This window comes from Schistocerca serialis, chromosome 9, assembly GCF_023864345.2.
Source record: "Schistocerca serialis cubense isolate TAMUIC-IGC-003099 chromosome 9, iqSchSeri2.2, whole genome shotgun sequence".
In the NCBI taxonomy this organism is placed as follows: domain Eukaryota; kingdom Metazoa; phylum Arthropoda; class Insecta; order Orthoptera; family Acrididae; genus Schistocerca; species Schistocerca serialis.
In genome coordinates this window covers 479,984,479-480,006,168 of record NC_064646.1, presented here as the reverse complement: position 1 = coordinate 480,006,168, position 21,690 = coordinate 479,984,479, and the positions used below count along the sequence as shown (strand labels likewise).

General features: G+C 41.0%; 1 protein-coding gene across 3 annotated transcripts in view; it reads left to right on the top strand.

The window, feature by feature from the left end:
* LOC126418440 (uncharacterized) overlaps positions 1-21,690 on the top strand; it is a 137,741-nt gene that overhangs the window by 57,714 nt on the left and 58,337 nt on the right. For all 3 annotated transcript variants that reach the window (XM_050085199.1, XM_050085201.1, XM_050085200.1), the window contains exon 4: positions 5,231-5,472. In XM_050085199.1, coding sequence (XP_049941156.1) covers positions 5,231-5,472 — 242 coding nt within the window. The remainder of the gene's footprint in view (positions 1-5,230; positions 5,473-21,690) is intronic.

The window sequence follows — 21,690 nt, the reverse complement described above, 5'->3', positions numbered from 1 at the left end:
TGCCAGATAAATTGCTCCGTTTGTGTATTATGACGACTGCACTGTGTTCTACATCCCTCCAACATGCTTTATATACTCTCCACCACTAGTGCTACCTCGAGTGACATGCGAGTGATGATTGCACATTGATGTTGAACCATGGCGGTGGTCACATTAATATGACTGGACCGTGTATAAGCCAAATAGTAACACACAAAAGCAACTCCTCCTGTTGTGTCTACAGCTGTGGTACTTCAGTTTACAATTCAGTGTACAGTTCTATCATCAGTATCACATACTTCTACTGTCTGTTATTGTGACTTCAGGTTGAAAAAAAAGTGGGGTCTCACTTTCAGATTCACATTTGAAAAAGTTATAAATATGGTCCATAATTCCCTTATGTGCTTATGAGATTCTTCATTTTCACCCATTCATCCGATATAGATATTTAAAGATGCACTAGCATACTTACAGACACACATTGACAGCTCTGCTGCTGTATCAAAATATCACGGACCCTTCAGCTGCAATTAGTAATTTAGTTGCTCTACAAATGAGACTGTCATGAAGCATGGAAGCACAGTCTGAAAGAGAGCAAGTGTCACTGTTTAGCAGTAACTAGGTGCTTGGAAAGAGAACAAATGTTATTGCCTGTCAGCTGTTAATGGGGACGATTGAAAACTACACTGCCTTTCGGCTTGATGTGTGCTATGAAAGCAGTGAACAAGACAAAAGAAAGATAATTGTCCACAATTCCATGCATATACTCTGTAGAAGCTTCATTATTAAATGTTTTAAGATTTCATGGCATGCCACAAGTAATTCCTAACATGCTATAAGGTATTTAAGTTCGTTATCAAAACGGCTACCCCTCTTCTTATTTTACAGTCATATGCATTGTTTGAAGTACTTGTTTTAATAGTTTGAATCACTTACTGCTTGCTTGTTGGGGCCAAACTTGTTAATTTACTGACTTACTTCCTTCATCTTTTTTCAGTAAGCAATATTTTTTTAATTATCTGCATTATGGAAAGTTAGTTGTATTACAGGTATTTATGTCTTGGAAGCTACACCTCAGTGTTTGTCGTACATCAGTAGTCAGGTGTCACTGAGTGTAATTGTGATTTGTGCTATACAGGGTGATTCAGGGGAATAGTATATCTTTATGCAACACAGCACTAAACTGATGCAGTTATATACAATATGATCAAAACTATCCAGACACTCCCAAAAACATATGTTTTTCATATTAGGTGCATTGTGATGCCACCTACTGCCAGGTACTCAATATCAGCAACCTTATTAGTCATTAGACATCATGAGAGAGCAGAATGGGGGCACTCCGTGGAACTCACAGACTTCGAACCTGGTCAGGTGATTGGGTGTCACTTGTGTCATACGTCTGTATGCGAGATTTCCGCACTGCTAAACATCACACTGTTTCCAATGTGATAGCGAAGTGGAAACATGAAGGGACACGTACAGCACAAAAGCGTACAGGCCAACCTCATCTGTTGACTGACAGACACCGCCGACAGTTGAAGAGGGTCGTAATGTGTAACAGGCAGACATCTATCCAGACCATGTGGACCTATTGATGGAGTTCAGGAACTCACGCCAAGACCTCCGTTTACTCTCCTGAACGATTTTCCTCGCCCGCGCCCGTGCTATCCGGAAAGTTGTCAGATGCACAGCAGTGGGGCACCGACGGAATCTCCTCAAAGCCGCCCGTCTGTCTCTGATGGCGGTACGACAGTCGTCATTCCACCAAGGGACAGGCTGCCTCACAGGTGTTCCCTTTGACTTTGGTATGGATACATCAGCGGCATGGTGCATCACCGCCGTAATGTGATCCACCCAATCCTGGACGCCTTCACACCGTTCAAAAACAGCCAACTGCCGGTAGAGCGTCCAGTTTCCCTTCCGGAACAACCATTTCGGCGGCTGTGCGACACGATCCATTTCAACTGGCAGATGGAGCCAGATAGGGTAATGGTCGCTGCCATGAAGGTCGTCGTCGACGACCCACTGAGCAATGTCCGCAAGCACAGGCGAACAAATAGAGAGGTCTATGGCAGAAGACGAACCTGAAGCGGTGCTAAAATGCGTGGCCTGACCTGTGTTCAGCAGTATGACGTCGGAAGTCCTGAGCAACTGCTCAATCATCTGGCCTCTGGGGCAGGTTTTGTTGGAACCCCATAATGCATTATGAGCATTAAAGTCTCCTAAAATGAGAAAGGGACGGGGTAGCTGATCAATGAGCCGTGCGAGGGCTTCACTGTCAATGAGCTCAGCGGGTGGTAAATACAAGGAGCACACTGTAACATGAACCTGGGCCAGGATCCGAGCTGCAACCGCTTGTAGCGTCGTGGTTAAGGTCACAGGTGAGGAGTGGAATGTGTCCTTAATGAACACTGCCACCCCACCCTGAGCCCTATTACCAGTCAGGTCGTCTTGCCTGTACATGCGATATCCCGTAAGCACAGGCGTGTCAGTCTCTTTAAAATGTGTCTCTTGCAAAGAGATGCAAATGGGGTTTGCCTGTACTAACAGCCGCAATTCTGCAAGGCGAGGTCTGACGCCATTCAGATTCCACTGAAGTATGGGAGCCATATCAGCGTTTCGGTTTAGATTTCCCCCTGTCTTTGCGCCGCGCTGGTGAGGCACTTGTAGAGCGAGTGGCAGCAGAGGGGCTGCCAGGTTCTGGGGAAGAGGTATCAAAATCCATGACGATGTCGAATTAATCCATGACGAATTAAAAGCAGACGTCTGCTTGTGTCTGTATGTGTGGATGGATATGTGCGTGAGTGCGAGTGTATACCTGTCCTTTTTTCCCCCTAAGGTAAGTCTTTCCGCTCCCGGGATTGGAATGACTCCTTACCCTCTCCCTTAAAACCCTTCCCCTCTCCTTCCCTCTTTCCTGATGAGGCAACAGTTTGTTGCGAAAGCTTGAATTTTGTGTGTATGTTTGTGTTTGTTTGTGTGTCTATCGACCTGCCAGCGCTTTTGTTCGGTAAGTCACCTCATCTTTGTTTTTATATATAATTTTTCCCATGTGGAATGTTTCCTTCCATTATATATATATATATATATATATATATGTGTGTGTGTGTGTGTGGGTGGGTGGGTTTTTTTTTTTTTATTTTATTTTTACTGATGACAGCTGTGACTGAAAGCTTTGTGTAAGTGTCTTAATTGTGCCTGTCTGTAACTTGATGTGTCTTCTTTAGTGTAAGTAGCAATCTATCTTTTCCTACATTGTTAGTGATATGAAAAGGATAGATTGCTATTCACGATACAGTGAAGATGTTGAGTTGCAGATAAGCGCAACAAAAAGACTGTCAAACAAGTGAGCTTCTGGTCAACAAGGCCTTCATTGGACTTAGACAAAGTACACACACACACACACACACACACACACACACACACACACACACACACACAAAAAAGCGCAACTCATACACACATGACCACAGTCTCTGCCTGCCTTTTTGGCTAAAAGCTTAGTTTGGCAGTCTTTTGTTGTGCCATCTGCAACTCAATTTTCCGCTGTATGGTGAGTAGCATTCAAACTGAACATTACAGAATATTTAACAACAATAATGTAATATTCGTTGTTTGCTTTGATGATGGCTACTGTGCAGTGCCATTATCAGCCATACAATTTATCGTGTATCCTAAAATTATTTGTCACTCGGTAAGTATAAATATTTATGAAGGAATGAATGGTTTAATTGTAAATATATTTATGATTGCAGTTGGCAGTTTTTATACGATGTGTTGCACTCTGTTAATTGATTTGATGCACTTTCATTTACTGGTCTCCCTAGCTTCATTTCGTGTTATTAATGTGAGTGCTATGTCCGTCGTTAGACCACCGTATATGCTACTTAGGGTCCAAGTACCTGCAGTCCAGCATGGCTGACATGTGGCCACCTTTAAATGCCCCACTGCCAAAACCCAGTCATCATTTGCGCTAATCTCTCATTGTCCATAGGTCCTTTCAGAACCTAATCAGCGTAAACCATTTCCAAAATTCTAGCTTTCTGTTCACATTTACTCAGACTCAAAACCCGCTTAACTATTTGCTATGTTCCACTACATCCCAAGACTTGTTAAGCTACAGTCTTCAATTATAATCGCGTTCTCAACCGCTCAAGAAACATTAACTACTTTTTATGTTCAGTTCCACCAAGTGTTTCTCCAAAGACTCGTAAGGTACAAACTATAGTATCAGTGTGCAGAATGAAAACTTATCTCTGTAACAAATTATAATTGGATATCTGTTGTACAGAATAATTTATTCAAAATAGTCCATTCTGCAATCTCCCAAAATATCATTCCCCCTGAAACACTGTGGGCTATACCAGGCACCATCTGTATCTCACCTAAAACCAACATTCACAATTCTCCGGTTACATTTTAGACATGCAGTTTTAGACTGAAAATGTGTGAAACTGATTTTTCTCAGCCAGTGACAAGGGATGGTTGATAGTGACTGTAGATGAAGTCAGTTTTTGCCACTGCGCCTTTAGAATGTGTTTGAGCAACATTTTGCCATCAAATTTTATAGTCAACTGAACAAAGATGCTGTTTGCATGATTCGTAAGGCTCACAAGGATGATACCATTTATGCAATGTACATATATTTCTTTTGGTGAATTGAGTCAAAATACTAATTGGTCAAAACCTGTATTTTGACAAAATGTCAACAGACAAAATCTGACCAACAGGGTTGATCTGTTCTTTTTATGTGCCACAAATTTAGAGGTATTCCTTTTTGTTGAGAACTTTCAGTGCATTTTGTGTGAGAGAGGGAGTGGTTTCTAAAATTTATTTTTCTAATCTGATGTAAAGTTGTATTTTCAGGTGTTTCAGTCTTTTTGATGTTGAATAACTTGTTTTGCCCTTCAACACCTCTTGAGGAAGCTTCATAGCTACTGTTTGTATAAAAATTATTCTCATTCATATTTGCAAAATTGTAAGTTGTGTCAGTTAATTATGTATGTAATTATGGAGTTAATATTTTCTCTTTATCTTGAATTGCGTCCTACAAATTCATGTGCACAATACAATAATGTGCAGTATCATTCTCTGGTATCATTTTGCACTAGAATGTGAAATATAAACTCAAAAATTTACTTGAGCAAGTAAGATAATGTATGATAAATTATAGCACTTTGTGTGTAAGAAAAGCATTTTTTATTTAAGAATATAATTGTATTTTACAAATAAAATTGTATAAAAACAGGAGGAGACCTTCACCAAACCTAAGTCAAATAAGAGACGACCAATGTCGCAGAGCTATCCATCACGTCCTTGGAACAAGGAAGATGCAGAAAGAGCTTTAGCAGTTGAATCTTCACACATGAAAGGTCTCCGAAATCAGTCTCTGATCATTCGGTTCCCAGACCCAGAGCTTACAAAGGATATGGTCAAAGCATTCCATCCAGGAATTGAGAATGTCCATTTCCAAGTTCCAAGTGGTCCAAGGTACGGTATATGTGAAATTTGGGCAGTTAGATGGCTGTTGGATGAAATGATATTTACTCTTATTATTACTGTGCTTGTAGACTGATGTACAAGGAGTGATCAAAAAGTAACAGAAATTTTTGTTGTTCTTAAAGAATCTTTATTTATTCATCACCACCAACTTTGTTCCCTTCAAAGTAATCCCCCTCAGATATAATACACTTATTCCAGAACTTTCTCCAACCTTAGGAGGTCTTCCGGAACTGACTTTTCGTTATGGTGTTCAGCTCTATCAGCGGTTCTATTTTTATCTCATTAATGTTGACAAAATGATGTCCTTTCATGGTTCTCTTCAGCGTCAGGAATAGAAAGAAGTCGCAGGGGGCCATGTTTGGCAAATTTGGAGGCTGAGGCAAAATAACTGGTTTGGTTTTTCCTGAAAATCACAAACAAGCATTGACGTGCAAGTGGGAACATTATCGTGATGCAGTTTCCACGAATGATTTTGCCACAATTCTGATTGTTCTCTTTGAATTGCTTCACACAAACAATACATGACTTTCAGGTAGTATTCCTTGTTGACTCTATGACCATGAGGCATGAACTCTTGATGCACTGTCCCATTGTAATCAAAGAAAACATTGAGAAGAACATTCACTTCTCGTAGAACTTGTCAAATTTTTTTGGTCTTGTCTCTTTAGGTAGTTTCCATTGGGACACTGGGCCTCAGTTTCGATGTTATATCCATAGAACTATGTTTCATCACCTGTTATAACTGTCTTTAGAAGTTCTGGATGATTGTCAACTTAATTCAGTAATTCCTGAGTGATGTCTATGCAACTTGGTTGTTGGTGGAATTCAGCAATTTCAGAACAAACTTTGCTGCTACAAGTTTCGTGCCAAAAACATCAAAAAAAAAAAAATTGCTCAGTGTGAACCAAAGGGTATGCTGACATCAGCAACCTCTCTGATGTTGATTTGGCAATTCTCCAGAACAATTTTCTTTACATCTTCCATATTGTTGACAGTAACTGATGTGCTAGGGCATTCAGGGTGGTCATCACCTGCATCTTCTTGACCCTCTTTGAAATTTTGTAAACTCTTATCTTTCTCGTAGTAGATTCGTCAAAAGCCACAGTCAACAATTCGAATGAGGTGCTGCACTTTGTTCCATTTTCCAAGTAAAATTTAGTTCAAATTCTGTAATCCATCCCTTTTGAAAGTGAACATTTGCAATCGCTTGAAAACGTATAGCCTTTTTAACTGTCAGCAATAAACAGCTGAAAATACAAACATACGTCAGAAACACATGTACCAACAAGATTTAAAGAATATTGACAATTGGATTTATAAAGCTTACAAAATTAAAAAATTCCGTACTTTTTGATCACACCTCGTATGTACTCATTGTTACCTAATGTGTACTATTTGGACAGCTGCCATATCTGTCTCTTGAAGTCGTGACCTCAACAGGTATTGTCATAGTAATCTAATCTACTGCATAGCTGCTTGAAAATAACAATCTGTGAAGCAGTCCCTGCATGCAGTGCTAACCATCTGCAACTAGTTGGGGTTACAATAATTTCACGGGTATGCTAACACATTGTTTGGATGTTGTGATCCACAGAACTGTTGGGACCACAAGGTTGCATTATTGAGATGAAGTGCAAACTAATATACAAATATACAAATGTGCCACACATGAGGCCCATCAGATATCTTTTAAAAAGTGTAATGTTTATGAAAAATTATACAAGTGTGCCACACATATTCTGAGGCCCATCAGATATCTTTTAAAAAGTGTAATGTTTTTGAAACATAACAACCTTGGTAATGAGTGTTATTGTTCTGTGACATTATCCCTTAACTTACATCACATTTGCTAACCTAGCTTTGTTATAAATGTTGCAGTTTATGGCTGAATGTTATGGCAATATTGCAAACTATTGACAAGGTACTGTAGACCTAGGTGTTCGTTAGCCAACTATTGCTATGGGTGGATATAGTATAGAAATGTAGCTGTGTCATTGGCCTCCATTGTGTGTAAATTTTGTTTATGTAGTGCAATAAAGGTTGGAAGTAATTGTTTGTGGTTGAAAGCTTTGCCCATGCGTTCAGAAGTAGCCCCTTTAAATGAAGAAGTGATTAAAATATTGACTTGAGGTAAAAATGTTGAATACACACATTGGCCTGAAACCACAGGAATTTATCTTGTGGATTATCTCTTTTCAATCTTTGTAAACCATAACACACTAGTTTTACTCTAAAGGAATTACAGTTTCCTTGAGACATATGAGTCTCAGCTTTATCTTTGATAATGATAGCTTAACAAATGTATTAAAATTTGAACCGTGGCCGGACCTCGAACCCGGGTCTCCTGTTTACTAGGCAGATGAGGTAACCATTACACCACTGTAGCAGTATGGGTAACACAGCTGCAAGGACTACCTCAGTCCAGTGTTCTACCTAACAAATATCAGTTCACACCTTCAGCCCATTTTCCCCTTCTTAAATCATCAGGATTTCTGAGGCTGTCTGGTCGAAGAAGGGGAAAACGGGCTGAACGCATGAATTGAAATTTGTGTTAAAGAGGGCACTGGACTAGGGTAGCCCATGCAGCTATTTCACTCATACCGCTACAGTGGTGTAATGGTCAGCATAGCTACCTAGTAAGCAGGAGACATGGGTTCAAGGTCTAGCCGTGGTAGAAATTTTAATTCATTTTTCAGCTTCTATCACTATCGAACACTATTTTTGTTTTCTAAATTCTGATCCATGGATGTTAGGTCATTGATGTGCTACAAGTTCAGCAGAAGAAACATTACTTTCAGTGGTACTCAAGAATAGAATTACAAAGAATCCGTTGATTTTCATTCCTAACAACTCTCAAAAGCACGTATTTTCGTGTAAAATGAGCTCTTTCACAATACATCTGATTACCTTAACAACAGGAACAACAAAAACAACTTTGTAGGAGTACTGTAAGTCACACTTATAAACTATAACTGATCCTGACCTTATAATTTTACCTGCAGACAAAGGCTCCACCACTGTTGTTTGTTCAAAACAGGATTACCTGGCGGAAAGACTCGGTCAGTTGTCAGATAATTCCTCCTACAAACCCTGCCACAGTGATCCCATTCCAGTAACCCAGCAGGATCTTGAGTCACTACTCAAATCCTTAGGCCCATTCCAGAACCTCTACCCAGAGTCCATCTCTCTACTCACCCCTACCACTTCCCGCACTCCTACCTTCTACATGCTTCCTAAAGTCCACAAACCTAATCACCCAGGACACCCCATTGTGGCCGGTTACTGTGCCCCACTGAGAGAATCTTTGCTCTCGTTGACCAACACCTTCAACCTATTACCTGGAACATACCCTCCTATATAAAAGATACCAACCACTTCCTCCACCTGCTCTCCACAGTTCCCGTCCCTTTACCACACGGTGCCCTGCTTGTCACTATTGATGCCACCTCCCTGTACACTAACATTGCTAATGCCCGTGGCTTTACCACTATTGAACACTACCTTTCCCAACACCCGACAGATTCGAAACCAACAACCTCCTTCCTAGTCGCCATGACAACTACATCCTCACCCACAATTACTTCTCCTTTGAAGGCATTACTTACGAACAAATCCGGGTACGGATGTGGGCACCCGCATGGCACTATCCTATTCCAACCTATTCATGGGCCATCTAGATGTTGCCCTCCACCTGAAAGATGGCTACATCAGTACCTCCGTCCGTATCAAACCTACTAACCACCAGCAATACCTCCACTTCGACAGCTGCCACCCATTCCATACCAAGAAGTCCCTTCCGTACAGCTAGCCACCCATGGTCATCGCCTCTGCAGTGACGAGCAGTCCCACTCGAAATATACTGAGGGTCTCACTGAAGCCTTCACTGAGTGTAATTAGCTTCCCAACCTCTTACAAAAACAAATCTCCGGTGCCTTATCTTTTCAGTCTCCCACCACCTCCCAAAGTCGTACCATCTGGCCACAAAGGAGCATTCCCCTCGTAATTCAGTACCATGCAGGGCTGGAGCAACTGAATTACATTCTCCACCAGGGTTTCGATTACCTCTCGTTGTGCCCTGAAATGAGAAATGTCCTGCCCACTATCCTTCCCACCTCTGCTACAGTGGTATTCCACCAGCCACCAAACCTACACAATATACTCAAGCATTCTCACACAACTCCTGCTCCCAATCCCTTACCTCATGGCTCATACCCCTGTAATAGACCTAGATACAAGAACTGTCCCATATATCCTCCCACACCATCACCTACTCCAATCCGGTCACAAACATCACCTATTCCATCAAAGGCCGGGCTACCTGTGAAACCAGTCATGTGTTCTACAAGCTAGGCTGCAACCACTGTGCTGCATTCTATGTAGACATGATAACCAACAAGCTGTCTGTCCGCATGAATGGCCACTGACAAACTATGGCCAAGAAATAAGTGGACCACCCTGTTGTTGAACAAGCTGCCAAACATAATATCCTTCATACCAATGACTACTTCACAGCCTGTGCCTAATGGATCCTTCCCACCAACACCAGCTTTTCTGAATTGCGCAGGTGGGAACTTTCACTGCAATATATCCTATGTTCCTGTAACCCTCTTGGCCTCAACCTTCAATAGTCACTGTCCTCAACCATCCAGCCCCTTCCCTGTTCCCATTCCAGCACTACATAGCCGTCATTTCAACACCACAGTTTTTTTATTTCTCTCCTTTTCCACTACCCCCCCCCCCCCCCCCCCCGCCCTCTCCCACTTCTCCCCTGCAGCACTTCACTGTCTGCCACCCCCACCATGCTGTCCCTCCCCCTCCCCACCCCAGCCTCCTCCTTACCCTCACCCACTCGCCACTCCCATTGTGCAATGGTGCTGCTGCTTGCAGTGTAGTTTCAGTTGCCTGAGGCTGCAGTCGTGTGTGTGAGTTGCATTTGCGTGTGTGTGTGTGTTGTGTGTGTGTGTGTGTGGGCGCGCGCGCGCACGCGCGCACGCGCGCGCAAGTATGTGCATGTACTGTTGACGAAGGCCAGTTGTCGACAGCTTCAATTGTGAGAGTCTTTTTGTTGTGCCTATCTGCAATTCAGCATCTCTGCTATATGCTGAGTAGCAACTTTCCTTCTCATAATATTGTATTGACCGAGGTGACACAGTGGTTAGCACATTGAATGCATTCGGGAGGATAATGGTTCAAATCTGTGTCCAGCCATCCTGATTTAGGTTTCCGTGATTACCCTAAATCACTCCAGGCAAATGCCAGGATGGTTCCTGTGAAATGGCATGGCCGACTTCCTTCTCCATCCTTCCCTAATCCACTGGGACCAATGACCTCCCTGTTTGGTGCTCTTCTCCAGACCAACCAACCAACCACAAATATTAAGTATTTTCTTTTGGACCTGTAAAAAGAAGGAGAATTTTCTGTAGATGCCAGTGGAGTAAAAGAGAGTGTTAATGAAAATTGCGCTTTTTTTTTCTAGTTCTTACTTTTATTGAAATTGAATTCTTGCATAGAAAAGGTAAGGAAACCATGGTTTACCTATGTTGCAACTGAGCAAACATTATTCCTTGCAGAATGTGATAGGCATTCTTACAGGTTTGGGATCTCATTCAGTTTTAGTGATTTATATTTTTTGGCACCCCTAGTATCGATCACTCGATGATCGACGATGAGCCTGATACGCTCTTAATAGCAAGTTGTTTATTGCACAGACAAATTACTGTGTTTTATTCATAACTAGTAGATTTGAATAAGTCTGTGACTGATATTTCGTACCAGATTTAAGATTTACTTGTGACTGAAACACATACCTCTGTTTTCTACAATATGCTTGTACCAGATAAGTAATCTGGATTCTCTCAATACTTTCTCTTTTGCTTCCAAACTCTGCAGAAGGTCTCTTGCATAACTTGGTGTACTTATACTTATGTTGCAACTAAGCCATTCTCTGCTTTGTCTTTTCTTCTAAGTCTAGTAATGTGTACAGAAGAGTATCTCTGTAGTTTGGAAAGTAGGACAGAAATATTGATTGATTAAAACTATGAAGCATGTCTTGACAATTTAAATGAAAGAAACCAAGGGTATTTTAAGTATTTTGATGTACACTCCTGGAAATTGAAATAAGAACACCGTGAATTCATTGTCCCAGGAAGGGGAAACTTTATTGACACATTCCTGGGGTCAGATACATCACATGATCACACTGACAGAACCACAGGCACATAGACACAGGCAACAGAGCATGCACAATGTCGGCACTAGTACAGTGTATATCCACCTTTCGCAGCAATGCAGGCTGCTATTCTCCCATGGAGACGATCGTAGAGATGCTGGATGTAGTCCTGTGGAACGGCTTGCCATGCCATTTCCACCTGGCGCCTCAGTTGGACCAGCGTTCGTGCTGGACGTGCAGACCGCGTGAGACGACACTTCATCCAGTCCCAAACATGCTCAATGGGGGACAGATCCGGAGATCTTGCTGGCCAGGGTAGTTGACGTACACCTTCTAGAGCACGTTGGGTGGCACGGGATACATGCGGACGTGCATTGTCCTGTTGAAACAGCAAGTTCCCTTGCCGGTCTAGGAATGGTAGAACGATGGGTTCGATGACGGTTTGGATGTACCGTGCACTATTCAGTGTCCCCTCGACGATCACCAGTGGTGTACAGCCAGTGTAGGAGACCGCTCCCCACACCATGATGCCGGGTGTTGGCCCTGTGTGCCTCGGTCGTATGCAGTCCTGATTGTGGCGCTCACCTGCACGGAGCCAAACACGCATACGACCATCATTGGCACCAAGGCAGAAGTGACTCTCATCGATGAAGACGACACGTCTCCATTCGTCCCTCCATTCAAGCCTGTCGCGACACCACTGGAGGCGGGCTGCACGATGTTGGGGCGTGAGCGGAAGACGGCCTAACGGTGTGCGGGACCGTAGCCCAGCTTCATGGAGACGGTTGCGAATGGTCCTCGCCGATACCCCAGGAGCAACAGTGTCCCTAATTTGATGGGAAGTGGCGCTGCGGTCCCCTACGGCACTGCGTAGGATCCTACGGTCTTGGTGTGCATCCGTGCGTCGCTGCGGTCCGGTCCCAGGTCGACGGGCATGTGCACCTTCCGCCGACCACTGACGACAACATCGATGTACTGTGGAGACCTCACGCCCCACGTGTTGAGCAATTCGGCGGTACGTCCACCCGGCCTCCCGCATGCCCACTATACGCCCTCGCTCAAAGTCCGTCAACTGCACATACGGGTCACGTCCACGCTGTCGCGGCATGCTACCAGTGTTAAAGACTGCGATGGAGCTCCGTATGCCACGGCAAACTGGCTGACACTGACGGCGGCGGTGCACAAATGCTGCGCAGCTAGCGCCATTCGACGGCCAACACCGCGGTTCCTGGTGTGTCCGCTGTGCCGTGCGTGTGATCATTGCTTGTACAGCCCTCTCGCAGTGTCCGGAGCAAGTATGGTGGGTCTGACACACCGGTGTCAATGTGTTCTTTTTTCCATTTCCAGGAGTGTATTTTCTTGTTGAGAACTTAGTTGTAATTTGCCAGACAGAGTGAGTAATTCTGAGCAGCTTCCACCTTCAGGTGAGCGTATCAAGAATGTGTGGTAAAAAATATTGTTAATCTTTGCACTGTTGAATAACAGGACTGACATGTAGTCCTAGCTACTAAATGAAATTGAGCTATGTCTAGTAGACTGGTCGCTCAGACCATTTGCTCTGTATGCTAGACATCTGGCAATGCAATGTATGTATTTCTCAGAGTAATACTTGCTCATTTGTCTGTTTATTTAAAAAATTCAGTAACATGAAACAGAAGAAAGAAGGAAGTTTACCATCAGTGATAAGGTTATTAGAAATGCAGCCACAGTTCAGCTTGGAGCAAGATGAAGAAAGAAACTGGTTGTCTCTTTTTCAAAGAAATCTTTCCAGCATTCACTGTAAGTGTTTTAGGGAAACAACAGAGCACATTTGGATAACTGGACGGTAGTGTGAATACCACTGCTCCAAAATGCAAGTCAGGTGTCTTTACTGCTGTGCCACCTTGTTCTGTAGTAACAAATGGAAGATTATGCTCTTCATAAATGAAGCTTACATCTGTTTGGAGAACAGCAGTGACACAGCATGCCCTCTCCGAAAAGATTGGAGAGCTCTGTTGGCATCTGATCCTAAACCTGACAGAAGCTGTACAGAGGTGCCATTCTGTAAGCCAACCACCAAAAATTTTTTTGTGCCCATCTGCAACTCAATGTGTCATCTTTATCTCTCTGTATGTCCATCTTTTCAGAGATGGTTGCGGGACTCGGCTGTTTGCTATGGGATGTCAAATCAAACAGCTTTCACCCATCTAATCTCCTAACTTATTTTATTTGGCTACCAGTTTTGGCAATTTACTGCGGCATCTCCAGGGCTCTGTCTGACATGTAGGAGATTCCACCTCTTTTCTGGTGAAAATAACGGCCAGCATTCAAATATTGGTATCTGTAGATTTCTGCTTGCCCTAGTGATCGCTTCAACCATCAACTGTGTTGGCAGTTGATGGTTGAAGTGATCACTATAGCAAGCAGAAATCTGGCCCGTATTTTGACCAGAATGGAGGTAGAATCTTGCTACACGTTGGTCAGGGGCCTGAAATGGCATAGTAAATCACCAAAACTGGTAGCCAAATAAAATAAGTTAGGAGATTAGATGGCTGAAAGCTGTTTGATTTGACATCCTGTCATCTTTATGGTGAGTAGCAATCTCTCCTTCTTATAATATATATGGTTAGATTTAACTGAGTGCCATAAATGGAACCAACTGATTATTTATAAGTTAGTTTCCACCTAATGTTTTTCCCTCCAGCCATCCAGTTGTACTTCCAGCGGTGAAGAGCAAATCAGAGAGTGGCCAGAGGTTAGAGGAGGTGGTCTTTTGGCTGGAATAGACTTTAGGCAGTAAGGAGATCCAGTTAACTAATGTGTAAATTGGAGTTTTCAACTGATATGCTCCTTCTAGTTTGAGGTGCAGTCATAGGAATTGACAAGAAAATAGATAAGGTGGTCATTTGACAAAGTATGGTGGACAGACATTGATATTGTAAATCCAAGTATACTTTACATGCAACTCAGAGAAGCAAGTATACCAGAGTTTATAGAGATTCAAACAATGGAAAGCCCAGGATGGAATAACAACTATATGGAATTGCTACTCACCACGTAGAGGAAGCATTGACATGCAGACAGGCACAATGGAAAAGAATATTTGGAAGTATTTGAGCTTTCGAACAAAGTCCTACTTTAGATGAAGAGAAGTCAAACACGTTCACAACCATATAGGACTGCCTAAACAAGTGGCCGTGTGTGTGTTTGTGTGTGTGAGCTGCGTCTTTGTGAATCTGTGTGTTTCCTACTTCCGAAGTAAGTAGCTGAAATATTTGTAGCGTTTTTATTTGTTGTGGCTGTCACCAACTCAACATATCTTTTGTAGAGATTCATGAATTCTGCAAGCAAAACTGCTTTATACAAAAATACTTTTACACACACACACACACACACACACACACACACACACACACACAAAGGTTAATTTCTGTGTCTTATAAAAATTAACAATCATGATAGCAAATTGTTTACTTTACATGATTAAAAGACAGGATACATTTTGTACGCTGGAGCTTAGAGTGGCACTTGTAACAGTCATATCCCTCTTCGTATACTTCTGTCTGGCTACTTCAACAAGGGGTGTACTGTTTATATGGACAGATATTACAGTTGACTAGATGTTTTTTACTTTCTATGGGAGAGTAAGACCAAGGCTGTGGGAAAGTGCATGCCTGCCTAATCAGAGAGGACTTCATAGATAAGGGGTAGTCAATAAAAGGCTAAAGAAAAGTGAGTACATATGTATGAAGAAGAATCACTTGTTGTCTGAAGTGGAGGTACATCTGTCTGCCAGTTCTTTACAAGATGACTCAAGAACACAGGTTTGCAGCAAAGCAGGGATCAATACGAAAATTAAATATGATGCTGTTGTAGACCAAATCTCAACATAACATGCTGGCAAATGGAATGGTGGAAGAAACTGTTTTTAATCTTTTTATAATGGCAGCTGTGAACGTTTTAATTTCTTATCAAAGAATAAGAAATAATTAGGGTAGAGGCCACCATTGGCAAATGTCCTACTGCCATTATGGATGATGTTTGCAAGGCGAGGGGACATACATGAACTGCTACTTGATCAAAATGAGTACAACAGCAGCCATCCATGAACGAATCTCTTTCACAGGAAGATAACACATCTCATGAGGGTACAGAAAAACAAAGTGGCCCAGTGGAATGTCTTTAAGAAGAAAAAACAATGTGTTGGTGCCCTTATCATAGAGATCAACTTGCATGCCAGAGTATTTCAAATTGTACCAAACAAGGGTAACTGTTGTTAAACATGATAATAAGAATCTGTGCAGATGTTTTTCAGTAAAAATGTATTGAAATATAAATAAAGTTGATATGCCTAATTTTGTAGTAAACGTGTTTTATTTTGTAACTGTATTAAAGAAGAACCTATATACTTCCATTGTATGTTTCCATATTTGTACATATGGATGAGAGTATAGAATGGTAGGTACTGATAGATATGGCAGATATGTCTGTGATTCTGTGAGGTACATACTGCAAAGAGCTTTGCACTCAGTGTTAACTGCCATTGGAGTGTACAAAGTATGCACAGCAATAAGCAGATAACATTTCGATGTAAAAGCGAGCTTCCTTTAATTTATGCTCTTTAATGAAACATAGTCATTTGTTTAAAATGTTTGGAATGCAAACTCATTTTAAGATGGGCGGAACAAAGAAAATGTTCTATCATGGTATAAAATGAATTGGAGAATGGTCTTTTTAGAGAGTGTATGGAGGAAACACTGAGTAAAGTGATTATGCTTCCAAAGTGATTGTGTAGTTTACTGTTGTATGACTGTTATAAAAACTGAACAAGCTTTACAGTGGTCTATGTCAGGTTACAGGCTAGGCATTTGCAAGTGTTGTAGTGTGTGTAATATATACCAGTTACCCACTGAAATAAATATAACTGTGGTTTGCTAACCAAGTGAATGTTAATGACATGACACATATGATAGGCTAACAACAGTATTATGAAAAGGACAGATTGCTACTCAGCACTCCCACAGGCCTTGAGTTGCAAAGAGGCACAATGAAAAGGCTGCTAAACATTAAGCTTGCGGACAAAAAAGTCCTTCCAGCAGTCTTTTCATAAGGCCTTCCTGGGACTCAGTGCCTGCTCTATGTAATGAGTAACAAACTGCTGTATTCATATTGTTCTTATTTTATTCTGGACTTTCCATTTTGTGAAATGTTTGTAACTTTTGTACTTAATTTGAATTGGTTCAAAACATATTGTGTGGATGGTTAAGACCCATTCCTCTCTGTCCTCAGTATACAACAACAGCAGCAACATTGTATAAACAAGACATTACCATTGGCTATTTCAGCTTATAATTAGCGCTGCAGCATACTTGTCACTTCATTGCTGGACAGTAAAAACAATATATGGACATCCATATCATAGACCATCTCCCTTACAGTAGAATTCGTGAGCTGCTGTCTGATACGCAATTCCTGTAACCTTAATCCCTGAAGAGTAAACTGGGTACAATAACAGCTGTATGAGATGCACGAAGTTGAGAACTATGTCTTGGACTGAGGAGTTATGGTACATGTTGGTACACACACACAGCAGGTATAAATGTTTAGAAAACAAGACAATAGGTCTTTTCTACCAAAACAGGTCTATCTGTTGGTGTAAGTATCAGCAGGTGTGGGCTGAAGTTGGACATTTGCTATCATCTGCCACAGACAATTGTTACATGGAGCTGCTTTCAGATCATGTGCGTCTGGCTTGTTTACCCAATGTGAAGGAAATATACATGTTCAACAATATACTATACTGCCCTACTGCTTTTGCATGATGTCATTGTGTTTCAGCAGACACACCTCTTAATTGAGGGTACTTGCCAGGATCTCAAGTTCACTTGCCACCCCCATTGCACTGGCCTGCATGCTCACTACAGGTGTGCTCATGTCACAGACTCTATTCCTATCAATCTCTGTGAGTGTATCTGTGGCTATCGAGGGATTGTGATTTGATTCAGTTTACATTGTTCTACAAATCCTGCAGCACCATGAACACTGGGGCACACATATTGAAAGGATATGAGGTGGTACTGCTTAAATTGTACTGAGAAAGGTGGCAGTGTTTAACATACTGTATTACATTCAAAATGAGTGAACCTCAAATTTCCTTCCAGTTATCCGGAGTTACATTTTTCATTGTTTTCCTAAATCGTGAGGTGAATGCTGGGGTGGTTTGTATGAAAAAGCCACAAACAGTTCCTGCTCCACCCTTATCTAGTCAAAGCTTCTGCTCTATTTCTAATGACTTGAGTTGTCTCCAGTGTGAAATCTATTTTCATTAATGTAGTTCACAAATACTCTTTTTTAATATTGCATTACAAATACCAGATCAGTAAATCTGGTAAAAAAAATTGTGCATACTTTTTTTGAAATTTATGTCTACATAGTTGCTATTGTGACTATAATGCTTGACTCAGCAGTATCCCAATTTTTTTCATTCTGTAAGAGACACCTGTTTTCACAAACCTTATAAAAATATTCATCTGCGGAAGTAATCAGTTCCTCATTTAATCAGAAAATTTGTCTTCTGAAATAGGACAGACTAATGAAAATGAGGCAAAAGCAGTTTGAATCCCAGCTGATGCTTTTAGACAGTGTGGATTACTGCTGTGATGGTCTGGGTCTAAGAGAGTTGTCTTTTGGCTATTTTTCTGTGTGCTGTTGCTGTGATGGCTGAAGTTTTTGTCTAAGAGCATTATTTTTTGGCTGTTTCTTCTATCTACTCATGTTTCATACAGTCCAGCATTGAAGTACAATAGAAGCCAGTTGTAGGTCATCTTTTGTATATTGGGATTACTCTATGGAAGCCGCAAAAAGGTATGTCTATCATCTTTTTCAACAAACAAAATAGTCTTTCCCTTATTTGATGAATTATAGTGAGCGCTCATCCTCAGTCTTGTTGTTGTTTGTGCTCAGAAATGTGATTATGTACAAAATTTCATAAACGGTCATGAATCTTTCCAAAAAGTCTTGTGGATTATGCCTAAACATTATGTAATTCTGCACTTAATGTTGTTTATTATTATTATTGTTATTATTATTATTATTATTATTATTATTAATGAACAAGCCATTTCAAAAGATGAGAGTTCATTTTGAGATCCTGCTTAATTCAGTTGACTGTTATGACTGTTAAGTTGCACCAGAAGATGACCCCACAGGGTTTGAAACACTTTTATGGGTTAATTGGAGACTAATTTGTGACCAAAGGCAAATTTTATTTAGTACAAAATTTATAGGACATAGTCAAGGCATAACAAATTTGACCATGGATGAGATGAAATTGTTAAATTTTGCTTTGAAGTATTCTGCCACAGCTCTCTTTGGTCCCAAGCTAACAGTTGTGACACACAGTGTAAACAGACTTTTTTCTCCCAGTGCTGTGAAGAATTGTACTGTACGTACTGAGATACAATATCAAACTATTTCACATCTATCAACTTTGTTGTCTTTCATTATCATATTGTGAGCTTTTTTAAAAATTAATTTCTGTATAATGACATCACCTACCAGGCACAAGTGCTTTTCAGGTACTGTGGTGCCCAAACAGTGTATAAAACTACTTTAAATCAAAGTTAATTTACACTGAATCTAATGTTTACTAATCTTTTATGCTAGAAATCACACTAACTACATCATCTTGCTGCCTGCCAACGTCTGAATGTTGTTTCCATTTGAAACTTTCAGCAGAGCATTTCAAGAATCAAGCTGCACTGCAGCACTTTAACAAAATGTCCTACTCTTTCACAGAAATATACCACTTATCACTCTCACATTTGTTGAATCTGACATAAAGCAAAAATCGTATGAAGGCTGAGTGATGAACTATTCTCGTGTGATCATCCAAGTGGTGGCGTTGTCTTGTCACAACAGTTCGATGAGTTTTGTACCCATCGTCCTCAAGTGGGGTCACCTCGGTTGAGGATGATGGGTATGAAACTCATCGAAACATTGCGTCAAGACGACACCACCACTCGGCTGATCACCTGGGAAGAGTTCATCACTGGAATACACTGAGAAGGCCTGCAACTGCATTGTATGAAGGCTTGTTGAAAAGTAATTATTCATTCTGTTCTCAATATCAATTGAGATATTACATGTCATGTGTATTACTCAGTCGTCGACTTTCTCCCGCTTCGCTAATGCAAGTTGCAAATATCTGCTCAGAATTGTAGCACGTATCATGGTGGTGTGTGACGTAACTATGTCAGTGCATGAGGAACAACATGCTGTAACCGAGTTTCTAACTGACCACACATGGAGCATCCTCTCCTTCAGCGTGACAATACCAGACCACACAACAGTGCTGCGACACCTGCAACAGTCTGATGCTTTGGGTTCACTGTCATCAGTCATCCTCCATACAGTCCCAACTTGGTCCCATCCAATTTTCATCTGATTCCAAAACTTAAAGAACACCTCCGAGGACTTCACTTTGATAATGATGAAGCAGTGTAAGCTGAGGTGATTCCCAACAAAGTCAGTCTTCAGTTACAATATCAACAAACTTGTTGAGAGAAATGTGTTCACCAGTGTGACTCTGTTGAGACATAAATATGTAGACATGAAGAATAAAGATGTGGAATGTTAATAAAGGTATTTTATTTTTATTTAAAAAAAAGAAAAGCTTTAGGAGTTGTCACAAAGAAAATTTGGAGTCATTACTTTTTAGCACAACCATGTAATTATTCGATGATTCATTGTTTTGGACATCCACAAGCAGTTAAATTGGAGACGCCTACCTAGTGGTGTATAGTATCACCTATCAGTCTGATGACTGTAGCAATATAACATGGTATGAATTCTGCAAACACTCTAAGTGTTGGGAGCCAACCTGACACTTGACTTCTTAAATCTTGTGGAAATTGCTTGAAGTTAGTTCAAAGATGAGTTCACCTTTGTACATGAATAACTGGCCTTAATTAAACTCAAATTAATCATTCGACATTTTTACAGGCCATCTAATTCTGCCATAACAGTTGTGAAGAGAAATTCAAAGAAAGTCTAAACACAGTGGCACAAAAGTATCTACTGGGGATAGACAAGAAAATCTATGGATTAATCACAAGTGGTATGAACAGACAGTCTCGTAAAGTAGTTTTGAACACATTTTCCAAAAATTGTCTGGAGCAGCTAGTTTGTCAATCCAAACCCAATGGAAATATCCTAGACATTGTAGCTAAAACAGGCCTGGCCCTATTTACAGTGTCTATACAGAGACAGGGATTAATGATCATGATATGGCGAAGATGGTTATTAAAGTTAATGAATGCATCAAGAAGGCTAGGAGAGTTTTTATGCAGGTGATAAGCACATAAGCATTTGTTAGCATCCTGTTTAGACAGTAAATTTAAATCATTTAGCACCAGTAAGATGTACATAGAGAAATTATGGGTCAAAATTTAAACTGATTGCAAATCATTCTGGGAAGAAGTATGTGTCAAGTAAGTGGATTAAGGACGAGAAAGATCCAAAATTCAGTAAATGCTGAGGAAGCAAAGGCTTTTGCACTCTCAGTTCAAAAGAGAATGCAGAAATATCAATAGGCAAAAGTCAGTAGAAATTCGTGTGCCTGTAAAAAGAAACATGCACAAAGCATACAACAATTTCCACCACAATACCTCAGAAAAAGATCTTTCCAAGAACTCTAGAAAATTCTGATCCTATGTAAAGTCACTAAGTGTGTCAAAGGCTTTTGTCCAGTCACTTGTCAACCAGTTTGATGTGGCAGTAGATGACAGTAAAAGGACAGCTGAAGCTTTTAAGTTCACGTTTAAAAATGATTTGTGCAGGAGGATCATACAAACATATTATTATTTGACTGTCTTACAGCCTCCCATAAGGAGGACGTAGAAGTAGGCATCCCTGGCATTGAGAAGCAATAGAAAGAATTGAAAATAAGTCACCAGGTCTGGTTGGAATGCCAGTTTAGTTTTACAGAGTGTAGTCTATGACATTGGCCTCTTACTTATCTTGCATTTATCATGAATCTCACCCAGTGGAAAGTCCCA